This window comes from Pongo pygmaeus, chromosome 16 (assembly GCF_028885625.2).
Source record: "Pongo pygmaeus isolate AG05252 chromosome 16, NHGRI_mPonPyg2-v2.0_pri, whole genome shotgun sequence".
Lineage (NCBI taxonomy): Eukaryota > Metazoa > Chordata > Mammalia > Primates > Hominidae > Pongo > Pongo pygmaeus.
Window position 1 is genome coordinate 96,040,283 of NC_072389.2, and position 16,436 is coordinate 96,056,718.

Consider the following 16,436-nt stretch of genomic DNA (forward strand, 5'->3'; position numbering starts at 1 on the left):
CCAAGGTGGGCAGATCACCTGAGGTCAAGAATTCAAGACCAGCCTGGCCAACATGGCAAAACCTCACCTCCAGTAAAAATACAAAAATTAGCCGGGTGTGGTGGTGTGTGCCTGTAAGCCCAGCTACTTGGGATGCTGAGGCAGGATAATCACTTGAACTTGGGAGGCTGAGGTTGCAGTGAGCCGAAATTGCGCCACTGCACTCCAGCCTGGGCGACAGAGCGAGACTCCGTCGCAAAAAAAAAAAAAGAAAGAAAAAAAGAAGAAGAAATATTTCACATTTTATGTATTCGCAATGTTTAAGAAAATTTGGCCGATTTGAATGATAGCTTTTTTGTAAATCATTTTAAATGTGTAATTGAGTTAGTTTTAGACTTAGGTTTTTGAGTTGAACGCTTACTAAGTTTACACATGGAATGAGGCCATCTAAGAGAATGTTAGCTTCGTTATGCTTGTATGTTTATCTATAGGAATTACTAAGTTTTGAAAAAGTTTTAAACAATCGAATGAATTAAAAAGAAAATCTAGGCCGGGCGCAGTGGTTCACGCCTGTAATCCCAGCACTTTGGGAGGCAGAGGTGGGTGGATCACCTGAGGTCAGGAGTTCAAGATCAGCCTGGGCAACATGGTGAAATCCCGTCTCTACTAAAAATACAAAAATTAGCTGGGCGCAGTGGCACCTGCCTGTAATCCCAGCTACTCAGGAGGCTGAGGCAGGATAATCGCTTGAGCCCAGGAGGCAGAGGTTGCAGTGAGCCGAGCTCACTCCAGCCCGGGCGACAGAGCGAGACTCCCTCTCCAAAAAAAAAAAAAAGTTTTGGAAAAGTTTTAAACAATTGAATGAACTAAAAAGAAATCTAGGCTAGGTGCGGTGGCTCATGCCTGTAATCTTAGCACTTTGGGAGGCCGAGGCCAGTGGATCACAAGGTCAGGAGTTTGAGACCAGCCTGGCCAACATAGTGAAACCCCATCTCTAATAAAAATACAAAAAAAAAAAAAAAAATAGCCAGGCGTGGTGGCGGGTGCCTGTAATTCCAGCCACTTGGGAGGCTGAGGCAGAAGAATCCCTTGAACCCGGAAGGTGGAGGTTGCAGTGAGCCGAGATTGCACCATTGCACTCCAACCTGGGCGACAAGAGTGAAACTCCGTCTCAAAAGAAAAAAAAAAAAAAAAAAGAAAATGTAATAGCGAATCTAATATAGACAATATAATAGGCACAATTTATTATTTATTATTATTTTTTATTTTTATTTATTTATTTTTTTGAGATGGAGTCTCGCTCTGTTGCCCAGGCTGGAGTGCAGTGGCGTGATCTTGGGTCACTGCACGCTCCGCCTCCCGGGTTCACGACATTCTCCTGCCTCAGCCTCTCCAGTAGCTGGACTACAGGTGCCCGCCACCATGCCCGGCTAATTTTTTTTTTTTTTGGTATTTTTAATAGAGATGGGGTTTCACCGTGTTAGCCTGGATGGTCTCAATCTCCTGACCTCGTGATTCGCCCACCTCGGCCTCCGAAAGTGCTAGGATTACAGGCGTGAGCCACCATGCCCGGCAATTATTATTATTATTATTTTTTAAAAGACAGTCTCGCTCCGTCAACCAGGCTGGATTACAGGAGCACAATCTCGGTTCACTGCAACCTCTGCCTCCTGGGTTCAAGTGATCCTCCTGCCTTAGCCTCCCGAGTAGCTGGGACTACAGGCGTGTGTCACCATACTCAGCTAATTTTTTTGTATTTTAGTAGAGACGGGGGTTTCACCATGTTGGCCAGGCTGATCTCGAACTCCCGACCTAAGGTGATCCACCCGCCTTGGCCTCCCAAAGTGCTGGGATTACAGGTGTGAGCCACTGTACCTGCCCTAGTAGGCATAATTTTAAATATTTGAAGATGTTGAATTAACTGAGTGAGACTTAAAAAAAAAATTTCAGGAAATTTCAGAATGCTCCATGTCCTCGCTGCCATTGCGGCTGCCTTCCTCAAGAATGCCTGGCCTAAGGAGCGGTTGCTGGTCCTGTTCCTCACCACCGGGGGCCTAGCTATAAATCTGACCCCAGTCTGCCCCTGTACCATGTACTCCACCAGGATCAACCAGGCCACGCCACCCCCAAGGCCCAAGCTTGGAGCGGCTGAAGAAACTGCAAGCACTTCCATTGACATGGAGAAGACCGTGTCCCCTGTGGCCCCCAATAAAAATGTGACCTCCCGCCTCCCAAATAAATCAATCATTCGGTTTCTGAAAAGTGTTTGGTAAAATGTGCTAGACTTATAAATAGAATAACACGATTTGTAAAGTGAACTTAAAAGCTTAAGAATGAAATAACTTTTTACTTGGTAGGCTTAATAAATGAAACCCTTGCCCATTTTTCTACAGGGGTGTAGAAAAATGTACAGGTTTTCAAGTATCTTTAATAGTTTGAAGGAAGAGTGAATACATTGAAAATAGCTGGAGCAAAACATCTGTAGTCAGGCTATGATTTGGCATGCTAAATCATGCTGAACTTGGCCCATTATCTTGAAGGGAGTAACAGAAAAAAAAATTTAAAAAGAGAAACACAATTGCATTTGCACTTTAGAGAGAACACCCTGGTAACTGTGAGGATCTGGTTGGCAGAAGGGAGACTACAGTGTAATCACAACGGGGATGGAGACAAAAGTAGACACCTCAGAAATAAACACAGATTGGATGTAGGGTGTGAGGCAAGGAGCATGGGGTATTCCCACTGGGAATTGAGTACTTCTGTGAATAGAGAATATAGCAGGAGCAGGGTCAGTATTTGACACGTGGGATTTGAAGTGTCTGCCCTATACACAGGTGAAAGTGTTCATTAGCTGAAAATACTGAGGGACTTCCAGACGATCTGGTCTGGTGATACATATCGAGTGGTCCTCAGCAGTTATAGGGGAGTGTAGAAAAGATTTACTGAATGGGCAAAGAATAAACGGAAGAGGGCCGGGCGCGGTGGCTCACACCTGTAATCTCAGCACTTTGGGAGGCAGAGGCGGGTGGATTACCTGAGGTCAGGAGTTCGAGACCAGCCTGACCAACAAGGTGAAACCTTGTCTCTACTAAAAATACAAAAAAAGTAGTTGGGTGTGGTGGCTGGCATCTGTAATCCCAGCTACTTGGGAGGCTGAGGCAGGAGAGTCGCTTGAACCCGGGAGGCGGAGGTTGCAGTGAGCCGAGATCGCGCCACTGCACTCCAGCCTGAACGACTGAGCAAGACTCCGTCTCAAAAAAAAAAAAAAAAAAAAAAAGGGCGGGCGCGGTGGCTCACGCCTGTAATCCCAGCACTTTGGGAGGCCAAGGTGGGCGGATCACGAGGTCAGGAGATCGAGACCATCCTGGCTAACACGGTGAAACCCCATCTCTACTAAAAATACAAAAAATTAGCCGGGCGCGGTGGCGGGTGCCTGTAGACCCAGCTACTCGGGAGGCTGAGGCAGGAGAATGGCGCGAAACCGGGAGGCGGAGCTTGCAGTGAGCCGGGATCGCGCCACTGCACTCCAGACTGGGCGACAGAGCGAGACTCCGTCTCAAAAAAAAAAAAGAAAATAAAAAAAAAAGAAAAAGAAAGAAAAGAAAAAAGAATAAACAGAAGAGGGCTGCGGACAGAATACCGTTGAATACAAATATCTGAAGGGCAAGCCACAAGGTGCAGGGGGCAGAGGCATCCCTGATACGGGAAAAGAGTTATTTTAAAAAGAACTTGCAAAGAACAATATCAAGGGATCTAAAGGTAGGGAGTTTGGACAGAGTTCGGCTTTAGCATCCGCATCTCAAATACCTGGGTACCTGGGTAATCTGGTGACTGCTGCCGAATCTAAGAGGACTGAGGCCAGGTTGCCAAACTGCGGAGAGTGGGGTTGGAGGGCTTTCATGGCAGTTTGGGGCCTGCTTGTGTCCAACAAGACACCCTGGGTCACCTCAAAGGGTGCCTTCTCCGAATATTGGTGTCGAGGTTAGCTGGGCTGGCAAGAGAAGGGAGATGACCCACTATTTTGATTTCAGGCAGCAGACACCGGCAGCCTTTCGGTTAGGGTTGCGGATAGCGCAGTGGCCCTGGGGGCGGGGCTATAAACCTGGGCGGGCATTCCCGGCAGGGCAAGCTCAGCGTGAGCCCGACTGGAGGATGGGCTCTATCTTCTTCCTTCCGCCTACGGAGACCATAGCGGAATGCAGGGCGGGGCCGGGCTGAGGGGGCGGAGGTAGGGGCGGGGCATGGAGACTCTGGCCCCGCCTCTTTCCGGCCGCTCAGGGTGGTGTCGCTGGGGCGGTGCCGCTGGGGCGGGGCCTGAGGGGTGGGGCTGACGGCATGGGGCGGGGCCTCGGGGACCCCGGCAAGCCCGCGCACTTGGCAGGAGCTGTAGCTGTCGCCGTCCGCGCCTCCAAGGTTTCACGGCTTCCTCAGCAGAGACTCGGGCTCGGCCGCCATGTCCGCCGCAGACGAGGTTGACGGGCAAGGCGTGGCCCGGCCGCACTATGGCTGTGAGTGCGGGGCTCCGCGGCGCGGGGGGGCTTCGGGCTGGGCTAATTGCAGACGAGGCGCGATTTTCCTGGGGGCTCGGCCGGGCGGGTGGGGCAGGGCGGCTGCCGGCAGCTCGGACCCGGAAGAGCCGTCCCGGTGGGGCAGCGGTCGGCGGACGGGGAGGCCCCTGGTGCGCGCCCCCTCGGGGTCCGAGGCGGCGGAGAGGACCCCCGAGGCCTCCCGCCTTAGCTGGGGCCGCGGTAGGGGGAGCCCCACCCAGCGCCTCTCGCCGCCCAGGCTCGGTCGAGATTGGGGAAGACGGCCTAGAGTGAGGTGGCAGGATGACCGCGCAGGGCGTGTCCCGGGGACTGGGGTCTGGGTACGCGGGCTCTGCCCGTTTCGTGGAAAGGCGCTGCCCTAGTGTTGCCTGCGGGGTAGACCCAAGGGATATAGACCAGGGTCCAGACCTGTCCGGCCCCAGGCTAGCTAAGAGGTGCCGTCCTGGGCAAGTCACTTCAGTTTTCTCGGGCTTAGTTCCCTCCTCAAGTTTTCAAAAGTAAAATAGTAATAAAAAAAAAAAAAAGAAGCAGAAAATCCTCTGACTTCCTCATTTTCTGTTGTCGGCCCTGGACGTCATTGAACTGCAGGCAGGATTGGCTAAAGGAGGACCCTTTGGGATTTTGAGGTTTTCGGTTTTATTTTATATTCTGGGAATAATGTTCTTTTTTAAAGGATCAACATTTCCCGCATCAACAGTTATATGTGAGGTATTGTGCCACGTTTGTGAAATTAAAGATGAGTAAGATCGGGCCCTGCCTCCGAAGAGCGTTTTAATCAGAGAGTCAGACAGGTGTGCAAGCTAATGATTATAAGGTGCAATAATGATAAAAGATGCTGAACTTACTAGCCATACAGAGTAATGTAGGTAAGGAGAAGGGGCCTGGGGAGGACAGTATGAGCACGGGAGGTGACTCTTTTTTTTTTTTTTTTTTTTGAGACAGTCTTGCTCTGTCGCCCAGCCTGGAGTGCAGTGGTGCAATCTCAGCTCACTGCAAACTCCACCTCCCAGGTTCAAGTGATTCTCCTGCAGTCTCCCGAGCACAGGCGTCGGCCACCACACTGGCTAATTTTTGTATTTTTAGTAGAGACGGGGTTTCACCGTGTTGGTCAGGTGGTCTCAAACTCCTGATCTCAAATGATCCCCACGCCTGGGCCTCCCAAAGTGTGAGCCACTGCACCTGGCCTGAAGGTGACATTTGAACAGAGCCTTGAAGAATGCTGTGTAGAAAGTTTGACAGGTGGCCAGGCATAGTGGCTCCTGCGTGTAATCCCAGCACTTTGGGAGTCCGAGGTGAGGGGATCGTTTGAGGCCTGGAGTTTGAGACCAGCCTGGGCAGCATAGTGAGGCTCCATCTCTTAAAAAAAAAAAAAAAAATTAGCCAGGCGTGGTTGCCCATGCCTGTGGTCCCAGCTGCTCCGGGCCGAGTTAGGAGGATCATTTGAGCCCAGAAAGTCTAGGCTGCAATAAGCCATGATTGTGCCACTGCACTCCAGTCGGAGTGACAGAACAAGACCCTGTCTCAAAAAAAAAAAAAAAAAAAAAGTTTGATAGGGCATGTGGAACAAGAGACAGACCTGAGGGAGGAGCATGAACGAAGGTATTGAAAGTAGAGGGACACTGTGTGTTGGGAACTGAGTGGTGTGGGGTGCACACTGGTGGAAGGAAGGGAAGACGAGAGTTTCCAAAAAATAGTTGGGACCAGACTGGGAAAAGCCTTGAATGCCTTCCCAAGGAGTTAGGAATTTATTCCATACCTGGTGCCCATGAAGGAAGCAGATTGCTTCAACGTTAAGCTCAGGCTTTGGAGACAGACTGTCCGAGTTTGGATTCAGGCCCTGCCGCTTATTGGCCATAGGGCTGAGTTCACCCAGCCTCAGTTTCTTCATTTGTAAAATAGGAGTGATAATCACAGGATTGTTGTGGGGTTTCAATGAGAGAATGCGTGTAAAATGCTTCGTACAATCACTGCCACTTACTTCTCAATAACTGCTGGCTTTGGTCATTAATAAAAGAGGGAAACAACATTATCAGATCTGTGTTTAGAAGGAGTTCTGGCAGATAGGGACAGATTTGGGCCAAAATCTCAAGCCAGTATTTTTCAAGATTACACTGAAACTTAGTACATATTTATATTATCATACATTTTTAAAAAGGTCAAGATGATTATAGTTGAAACCACATAGTTCTTTTTTTAAGAAAGTCATTGTAGTACACCGGGCTAGCTACACACTCATTAGTTACCCTGACTTTCTAGGTGAGTAGCAGGAAATTGATTCTGTGGCAATCTTTTATCACTCAGGAAGGCTACAGATCCTGGTGTTTACATTCTTTCTTTTATGTTTTAGCTGTCTTGGATAATGAAAGACTTACTGCAGAGGAGATGGATGAAAGGAGACGTCAGAACGTGGCTTATGAGTACCTTTGTCATTTGGAAGAAGCAAAGAGGTAAAGATTGGCTGGCTGGAGAGAAGATTAAGAGACGGGAACTGATAATAGTGTGAATACAAATAAAGATTTCTTTGAGGCTGAGCGCAGTGGTCCATGCCTGTAATCCCAACACGTTGGGAGGCCGAGGTGGGGGGGGATCACTTGAACCCAGCTGTTTGAGACCAGATTGGACAACATGGTGAGACCCCATCTCTACAAAAAAATTTAAAAAATTAGTCAGGCATGGTGGTGCACGCCGGTAGTCCTAGCTACTCGGGAGCCTGAGGAGGGAGGATCACTTGAGTCCAGGAGGTCGAGGCAGCAGTGAGTCGTGTTCTCACCACTGTGCTCTAGCCTGGGTGACAAAACTCCTGTTTTTGGTGGGGGGAGAAAACAAGAAAAGATTTATTTCAATATGTTATAGATGTAACTGGGAAGCTGGTGGTTGAGGGAATAAGTATAGGTAGGGTATTTATTTATGGCAATAAGTAGCCTTGATGAGAGTTTATCATGAATCACTGTGATGGGCATTTAAGTGTAGTGAACAATTTTCCAGGTTTGTATTGTTCAGTTTTATGCTTATTGTGCATGTTTTGAGCATTACCAACTGTGGGGTGGAAATAGCATTTTTAGGGTGTGAAGTTATTGGCTTTAATGTTTCACTTGTTCTTCATGAATTTTGATTTATATATGAATTGAGTCTCCTCCTCCTATGACCTGTGGAGTGGGTGCTTGGTTTGGGGAACTTAGAAGTGTAGTGCTGTTGGTGTAGGTCCATCTGTTTGGCAATATTCAGAGGCAGCATACTCTGCATTCTTTGTGAAGTGAATGTAAAGCTGCTCTTTTCCTTTTTCAGATGCCCCACAACCTTGTGGTCTTAATTTTAGAGTGTCATTTTGTTATCAGTGATTCATTTCTTTTGTTCTGGTGCTTGTGTTCTTTTGCAGAGTCCCAGGGTAGATGTAATTATAGATCATGTATTCTATAAGTGAGCTTTGGTGGAAAAGGCAAGTGAGGGATAATGAAATATTTGTGATTAACATTTAATAAAAAGGGTGTTTGAAGTGGTGCTAATAAACAAGTGTGTGTGTATGTGTGTATTTTAATTCTGAAAATCTTAAAATGCTACAAGAAAATCCAGAGAACGGTACAACAAACATCATTGTATTCCAGAACTAACAAATGTTAACATTTGAGATATTTCCCTTTCCTCTAAAAACAAAACAAAACAAAACCAACATCGCTACATTTAAAGTCTCTTTTGTGCCCCTCTGGTCCCATTCTTCCTTCTCCCGGGACAAACACTAACCTGTATTTGGCATGCCCTCTTGTATCTAGGCTTCTTTTCTGAGCTTAAAACTTCCAGGAAACTGGAGCTTGGGTTTCAGTGATGACTTAAGTGAGGAGGATAACACTTGTCTTTCTAAATAATAGAAGATGACATAGCAAGGCATGCTATATCACTAGAAAAGGGGGCATTTTCTCATATGAAGTTTATAAGAAAACAAAAATTGTAAGATCTCTGTCATTTAAATTGTGGATTTCTAGGTTTGGAAGGTCAAAGAATTTGAAAGCTGCAGCTGTTCTAAGAGACCATCTTGTGCTCTGTGGAGCTTTGGTGATTCCACTGAGGTGACCTGGGGGTGAGAGGGAAGAGCCTCAACACACCTTCCTTCCCCCATCCAAAGTAGCTCTGCTTTTATTTTACTGTTGAATTTCTTGAATAAAATTCACTTTTTACAGAGGGTGTTTTGGCTAATACCTCCCCTCCCCCAAACACTACCACTAATCTAGTTCAACTGCTAATCTAGTTCAACCATCTCATTTAATGAAGAAACTGAAGCCTGAGTTTTTTGGTCTACTTGTAGTTTTCTTGATTGAAGAATAGTTTCCATCTTTTTTTTTTTTTTTTTTTTGTACAGTCTCGCTCGCTCTGTTGCCCAGGCTGGAGTGCAGTGGCGCAATCTTGGCTCACTGCAACCTCCACCTCCTGGGTTCAAGCGATTCTTCTCCCTCAGCCTCCTGAGTAGCTGGAATTACAGGCACCCGCCACTACGCCTGGCTAATTTTTGTATTTTTAGTAGAGACTGGGTTTCACCATAATGGCCAGGAGGGTCTCAAACTCCTGACCTCAGGTGATCCGCCCGCCTCAGCCTCCCAAAGTGCTGGGATTACAAACGTGAGCCACTGCGCCTGGCCTCATCATTTTTTTAACTATGGTTGTTAACCAGGTGTGTGCATTAGAATCACCTGGGGAACTTAAAAAAAAAATACAGCTATCTGGGCCTTACCATAGAGATTGTGGTTCAGTAGGTCTGGGTGGGAGATCCAGACACATATATAGTAGTCCCTTGGTATCTGTGGGAGTTTGGTTCCAGGACACCTGCAGATACCAGAATCCACAGTTGCTCAACTTCCTTATATAAAATGGCATAGTATTTGCATATAACCTTAGCACATTGCATAATATATACTTGAAAATATCTCTAGATTACTTATCATACCTCTAATCATATCTCTAGATTACTTATCTTACCTGATCCAATGTAAATGCTACATAAATAGTTGTTACACTGTATTGTTTTATTTGTATCTTTATTTTTTTTCTGACTATTTTTGATCCATAGTTTGTTGAATCCATGGATGCAGAACCCATGGATAAGGAGGGCCGACTGTATTTTAAATGTCTCTAGTGATTCCGATGGTCCTTCCTTGCCCCCGACTCCTCCCTCTGTTGAGAAACATGATTTAAAACTCTGCCTTATGCTGGGATATCATGGCCTCAGTAAAATGTTACACTTCATCTTATTTCTTCATCAGGTGCTGCATTAGCAAGGCATTTTATTTTCAGCTACTCTAGAGCATCTTTTTTTCTGTCAGATGTTTTTTTCCAGTATAGGAAAGTAGCCCATTTCCTTTAAAGACCACCCGGGGGCATGATCCCCTGAGGTGTTTTTTAGTTGAGTGCTTTTGCATACTTAAGGAGTAACTGACCCGGCCCCATGGCTCACGCCTGTAATCCCAGCACTTTGGGAAGCTGAGGCAGGTGGATCACCTGGAGGTTGGGAGTTCAAGACCAGCTTGACCAACATGGAGAAACCCCCGTCTCTACTAAAAATACAAAATTAGCCGGGCGTGGTGGTGGGTGCCTGTAATTCCAGCTACTCGGGAGGCAGAGGCAGGAGAAGTGCTTGAACCCGGGAGGCAGAGGTTGCGGTAAGCTGAGACAGTGCCATTGCACTCCAGCCTGGGCATCAAGAGTGAAACTCTGTCTCAAAAAAAAAAAAAAAAGTAAGGCAGTGGAGACATTTGTGATGATCTTCAGGTTTTTTTTTTTTTTTTTTTTTTAAGGGAGGGCATAATAGTGGCATATTACCCTAGCACACCCTGCCCATTTGCCTGGCATCATGGAAAGGTGCCTGGTCAGTTTTATGGAGGCAATCATAAAACTGGGTGTGGTGATTTTTGTTGTTGTTTAAGGCTTTGATTTTAAAAAATCAAGGTTGGAAGCACTTATTTAGATTGTAAACTAGACAGGACAAAGGAAAGAAGCCTGGGAATGTTGTGGTGAGAAAAGAGGACTAGAATCCCTGTGAGCCACCTATGTGGCTGCTGCCACCCCTAAAAAGTGTTGTGAGTGCACCAAGGACAAATGGCATGCTCTTCATTATTAGTTAGCTATTAACCTCTTCCAGTTCTTTCTCCTACCTTGGTGAGCCGGGCTGTATCTTGTGTGTTCCTAGCGCCCCTCTTTCCCCTCTAGCTCTAGGCCCTGTTTGCCTTTTTGGTTTGGTTCCATCCTGTTTCCTTCATAACCTCCACCCCTCCCAAGTTGGAGGAGCCCCAATATCTGGGATTTACAGTAACTCTAAGGCCAGGAATAAAGATCATGGAGCTCGGAGGGAGAAAAGGTTCCCCTCTTCAGTTCTATTTATAATACCTCTACTCCTCCTACTAAAAGCTCCACCTTTTAGTACAGTGGCCCCATTGTGTATCCTAGGGCACTCCATTTTCTCCTCTGCCTGAAACAGAGCTCTTTCTTGGGAAAAGAGAGGAGTGTGTAGAGAGTGAATATGACTGTGTAGAGGCAGTGAGTATAAGAGAGTATAAGTGTAGAGAGACGAGAGTTTTCTGTGGCTGTGGGTTTGTGTTTCCCTGTGAAAGGTTAAGTGGGAAAATTTAGGGGTGATTCCTATGAATGAGCAGTGGGAGTGGTTGAGAAATAGAAAATGTAGAGATTTCTGCTTTTCTTCATTGTTTGGAGAGCAGCTTCAATATTGAAATTAAGCCACTGTTCTAATGAGATATCACCTAACGATTCAAGGCTTTTTGCTAAGGGCAGCACAGTAGATCAAGGATACATCTTAAATTATTATTTATGCTTAAGTCAAAGCTTATTTTTATCCTTTTGCCTGTTCTTATTGAGTTTTACATTTGTTTAGGCTAAGGAGCAGTTGTTTTTTCGCCCGGGCCAGAGTGCAATGGCACTGTCTCGGCTCACTGCAAGCTCCGCCTCCCAGGTTAACGCCATTCTCCTGCCTCAGCTTCCCGAGTAGCTGGGACTACAGGCGCCCGCTACCACGCCCGGCTAATTTTTTGTATTTTTAGTAGAGACGGGGTTTCACCGTGTTAGCCAGGATAGTCTCGATCTCCTGACCTCGTGATCCGCCCGCCTTGGCCTCCCAAAGTGCTGGGATTACAGGCGTGAGCCACCACGCCCGGCCGGCTAAGGAGCAGTTGTATAGGAGCAATGAATACCATTTCACTCAGTTGAAGGAGGTAGCATTTAAATATGTGAGGTATGTTCAGTGCTTAGCTCTTGGACAGGAGGAAGTAATAGATCAGAATAAGGTTCAGGTGAAAAGAACCAAGAAGAGAACACGTCAGGCAGGACACAACAGGGAAGTCTGCAAGTGAGAAGAAAGTACGATTAGTACTGGAAATGGAAGAAAATTCAGCTAGGTTAAAAGTCACAGGAAGAAAGTTAATTCCAGCATTCTCTGAGTTTCAGACAATTCCTGGTGTGCGCTTTCAAGTCTGTCATGGGCCACCTTTCTGCTGCTGAGTGCCCATACCCCAGCTCAAGGAGTAGGGCACACCCGTCTTGTAGAAGGGAAAGTAGGAACGCTGGCTGGTTGGAGACTGTCAGCAACTCCATGGTGATAAGTCGAGCTTAGCACTAAGTAGAAGTATGTCACTTTCTGTAATTTAGAGGAATTGAAAAGGTATCTTGGAAAGAAATTAGTTCTTGGGAACAAAGTCCTTTTTGTGCATATGTCTTTACTGTTGGCATAGAGCATTTTCTGGGATGGGCTCTTCAGATCTCTTCTCCCTGTAAGTGATACCAGAATTCCATGAATGTTGGGATATGTCCAGGCTGGCATCCTGTGATCATGAAAATAGAAGTTAAGACATTTAAGAAGCAAGAAAACAAAATGGGTAGGTGAGATGACTAGGAAGAATATCATGCCCAGCACTTCTAGAATTCTCAAAATGAGGAGCATCGCTTAAATGTTGAGGGGGATCATTTTTAGGACGGTGACCCAAGCTCTCTTTGTACAGATGAGAAGTCTAGTTATCTCATGAGACCCAGTGTGACTAAGGGACCATAGCATGTAGCTGCGTAATAGCATGGTGGCACTAGGAGCTGATCCATTCATTTATTTATAATTACCAAGGGGAAGAAGTATGGGGTGAGATTTATTCTTAACTCTTAAAATGGTGACATAGACTATTTTAAGAATAAACCTCCATTCTTTTTTCGGATATTAATTTAGTGCAACGGCCTTGGACAGGCTCCACCATAAGAAGTGGGTTGCGTTTAAAAGTGTATTTATTAAAAGTGGTTGAAGCTGAGTGCTTTTCTGTATTGTAACACTGTTGCAAATGGGGAGTATTCATTCCTAATGTGGCTGCCAAAAGCTTTTTACCCTACCATGTAGCTGAAAATTTAGCAAAAAAAAATTTTTTTTTTTGGAGACGGAGTCTCTCTCTGTTGCCCAGGCTGGAGTGCAGTGGTGTGATCTGGGCTCACAGCAACCTCTGCCTCCCAGGTTCAAACGATTCTCCTTCCTCAACCTCCCAAGTAGCTGGGATTACAGGTGCCCACTGCCATGCCTGGCTAATTTTTGTATTTTTAGTAGAGATGGGGTTTGACCATGTTGGCCAGGCTGATCTCCAACTCCTGACCTCAAGTGATCCACCCGCCTCGGCCCCCCAAAGTGCTGGGATTATAGGCGTGAGCCACTGCACCCAGCCTGGCAAAATTTAAAATTAAGAAATGTAGAGTCGAACTAGTTAGTACCCATTATTATTACTAAGAAAAGTCATGTGACTCTGTATTCTCTTAGTACGAATAATTAAGTAAAATAGAAATTCAAAAGTATGAATAAAATTTCTTTGAAAATCTTGAATGTTGAGATGTCTTGCCACAGTGAAAAGAATCAGACTTTCTGTTTTGGCAGGTGTGAGTTCTGATTCTGGTTTTGCAAGTTGCTTAACCTCAAGGAGTGAGCCCAAATTTGTCCTTTGCAGAATGGAAACACTATGCATCTTACAGAGTTGCTGTGATGGTTAATTGCTTGGCACAGTGAAATACAGTAGGCATTCAATAAACTTTTTTTTTTTTTTTTGAGACGGAGTCTTGCTCTGTCGCCCAGGCTGGAGTGCAGTGGTACAATCTCGGCTCACTGCAACCTCTGCCTCCCGGGTTCTCGCTATTCTCTTGCCTCAGCCTCCCGAGTAGCTGGGACTACAGGCGCCTGCCACCACACCTGGCTAATTTTTTATATTTTTAGTAGAGACGGGGTTTCACTATGTTAGCCAGGATGGTCTCGATCTCCTGACCTCGTGATCCACCTGCCTGGGCCTCCCAAAGTGCTGGGATTACAGGCGTGAGCCACCGCACCCGGCCTGAACTCAATAAACTTTTATCCAAGCACCTGGATAAAGGATATCCTGAATTTTTTCTTTTCTTTCTTTCTTTTTTTTTTTTTTGGAGATGGAGTCTCACTCTTGTCGCCCAGGCTAGAGTGCAGTGGCACTATCTTGGCTCACTGTAACCTCCGCCTTCTGGGTTCAAGCGATTCTCCTGCCTCAGCCTCCCAAGTAGCTGGGATTACGGGTGCCTACCACCATACCCAGCTAATTTTTGTATTTTTTAGTGGAGACGGGGGTTTCACCGTGTTGGCCAGACTGGTCTCGAACTCCTGACCTCAGGTGATCCACCCGCCTTGGCCTCCTAAAGTGCTGGGATTACAGGCATGAGCCACTGTGCCCGGCCTCCTGAATTTTCACATTAAATCTGCAAAAGGAAAAGCAGATTTAATGTGAAGATGACAGGAATTTTCTGGGCACTTTCAAGGCCCTAAGGTTGGTAGCCCTAGTTTTTTCACTTCAGACCTTAGCTTTTGTCTGAAGGAAAACACCAGAAACAGAGGATACTTCTAGGGAGTGGAGTGGGGGTAGAGGGTGTGAGATTTCCTTTTTACTTAATACTGTACTATATATTTAAAATGCTTTTTACAGTGATAATTTTATAATAAAGGGAAAGAAGGGATTAAGTAAAAGGAAAAACTGTGTATATAATTTTTAGATATAATCACAAATTCGGATTTTTAAGTTACTACACAGATGTTCCTTGATTTAGGAGGGGGTTATATCCCAATAAACCCATTGAAAGTTGAAAATATTGTAAGTCAAAATGCATTTAATACACCTAACCTATCATAGCCCAGTCCACCTTAATTGTGCTGAGAATACTGATGTTAGCTTACAGTTGGACAAAATTATCTAGCACAAAACCTATATTACAATAAAGTATCGAGTATCTTGGCTGGGCGCGATGGCTCACACCTGTAATCTCAGCACTTTGGGAGGCCAAGGCAGGTGGATCCCTTGATGCCAAGAGTTTGAGACTAGCCTGGCCAACATGGTGAAACCTCATCTGTACTAAAAATACAAAAAACATTAGCTGTGAATGGTGGCGTGTGCTTGTAATCCCAGCTACTCTGGAAGCTGAGGCACAAGAATCACTGGACGTGGGAGGTTGCAGTGAGCCGAGATCATGCCACTGTACTGCAGCCTGGGTGATAGAACCAGACGTTGTCTCAAAAAAAAAAAAAAAAAAAAAAAAAAGTAAATATAGGAAATTTTCCTTGAAAAAACAAAGATACTCCTACCTCAGCTTCTCAAGTACCTGGGACTATAGGCCCACTTCACCTCACCTAACTAATTAAAAAAATTTGTTTTTTTTTGTAGAGATGGGGTTTCTCTATGTTGCCAGGCTGGTCTTCATCTTCTGGGGCTTAAGCCATCCTTCTGCTAAAGTGCTGGGATACAGGCGTGAGCAGCCACACCTGGCCTGTATTGTCTTAATTTACTATTTTCAGTGGCCATCTAATGTTCATAATTTATTTAGGTTTATTCCTGTTTAAAGTTCTATTGCTTTGATTGCTGGAGAGTTTAAACATTTTCTTACATATTTGTTTATCAGTATTATTTTCTTATGCAAATTTTCTGTTTTTGTTATGTGCCTGGCTTCTAGGGTCATCATGTTAACTTTTGTGAGCTCTTTTATAACATGGACTTGACTTTCTCTCGTATTTGCTACAAACATTTTCCCTTGATGTTTCATTGTATTTGTTTTCTTCATTGTAGTTTTAAATTTTATTGAGTTTAAATGTCAGTCTTTCGATTTGTAATTTCTTCTATCAACTTGAAGTCTAGATAGTTTAATTTCTGTAAAACCTTGCCAAAATTTTCAGTTTAATAATCTGTTGGCTTACTTTTTATATATTTGTAGAGATGGGGTCTTGTTATGTTGATTGTAAGGGGAACTTATCTCGAACTTCTGGCCTTAAGTGATCCTCCTGCCTCAGCCTCCCAAAGCGATGGAATTACAGGCCTCTAAAATCATTTAAAAACCAGCTGTTTATTACCTATTAGCAATTGATGTCTATTTTGTCAAATATTATGTGTATATATATTTCTAGTTCTGGACTTTTAAATTATGGTGAACCATATTTCATTTTTTTGAGAAAAATATATGACTGTTTACTTATTATTATTGAGAAACAACATCTGAAGCTAGCTTAATTTTAACTCTATGACTAGTAACTTGATTTTTTTTTTTCCTTTTTTCGTGACTTGAAATTTGTAGAATTGTTGTTCCTTGAGGTATAAACATTTCCCCAGTTAACATGTTAGGGTTGCTATTAGCTTAGCAATTTTGTCTGCAATGTGGAGACTCTTCTTGGTTTATAATGTCTCTTGTTTGTTTATTTTAGCTCTAGGAAATTGTCCATTATGCCTGTAATGATTAGTTAGATCTGTGTAGTCTGCTTTATGACTCTTCTTCATTTGGTTTACGTTAAATAAGCATTCTAGGTATGTGTCTCACATACATCTTTTGTTGCACTGACTTGATTTTCTACAGTCTTGATATTTTTTCCTTGGTTCTGTTAATGGTAGTTGCTTTGTC

The 16,436-nt window shown here is 44.8% G+C and overlaps 1 protein-coding gene across 1 annotated transcript in view; it reads left to right on the plus strand.

Moving 5' to 3' along the window:
* Window positions 1–4,234: 4,234 nt before the first annotated feature.
* The window catches only part of IQGAP1 (IQ motif containing GTPase activating protein 1), a 113,745-nt gene continuing 101,543 nt past the window's right edge, over window positions 4,235–16,436 (plus strand). The window contains exons 1-2 of the mRNA XM_054450655.2: window positions 4,235–4,487; window positions 6,874–6,973. Of these exons, the coding sequence (XP_054306630.1) occupies window positions 4,433–4,487; window positions 6,874–6,973 (155 nt within the window). The 5' untranslated portion in view covers window positions 4,235–4,432. The remainder of the gene's footprint in view (window positions 4,488–6,873; window positions 6,974–16,436) is intronic.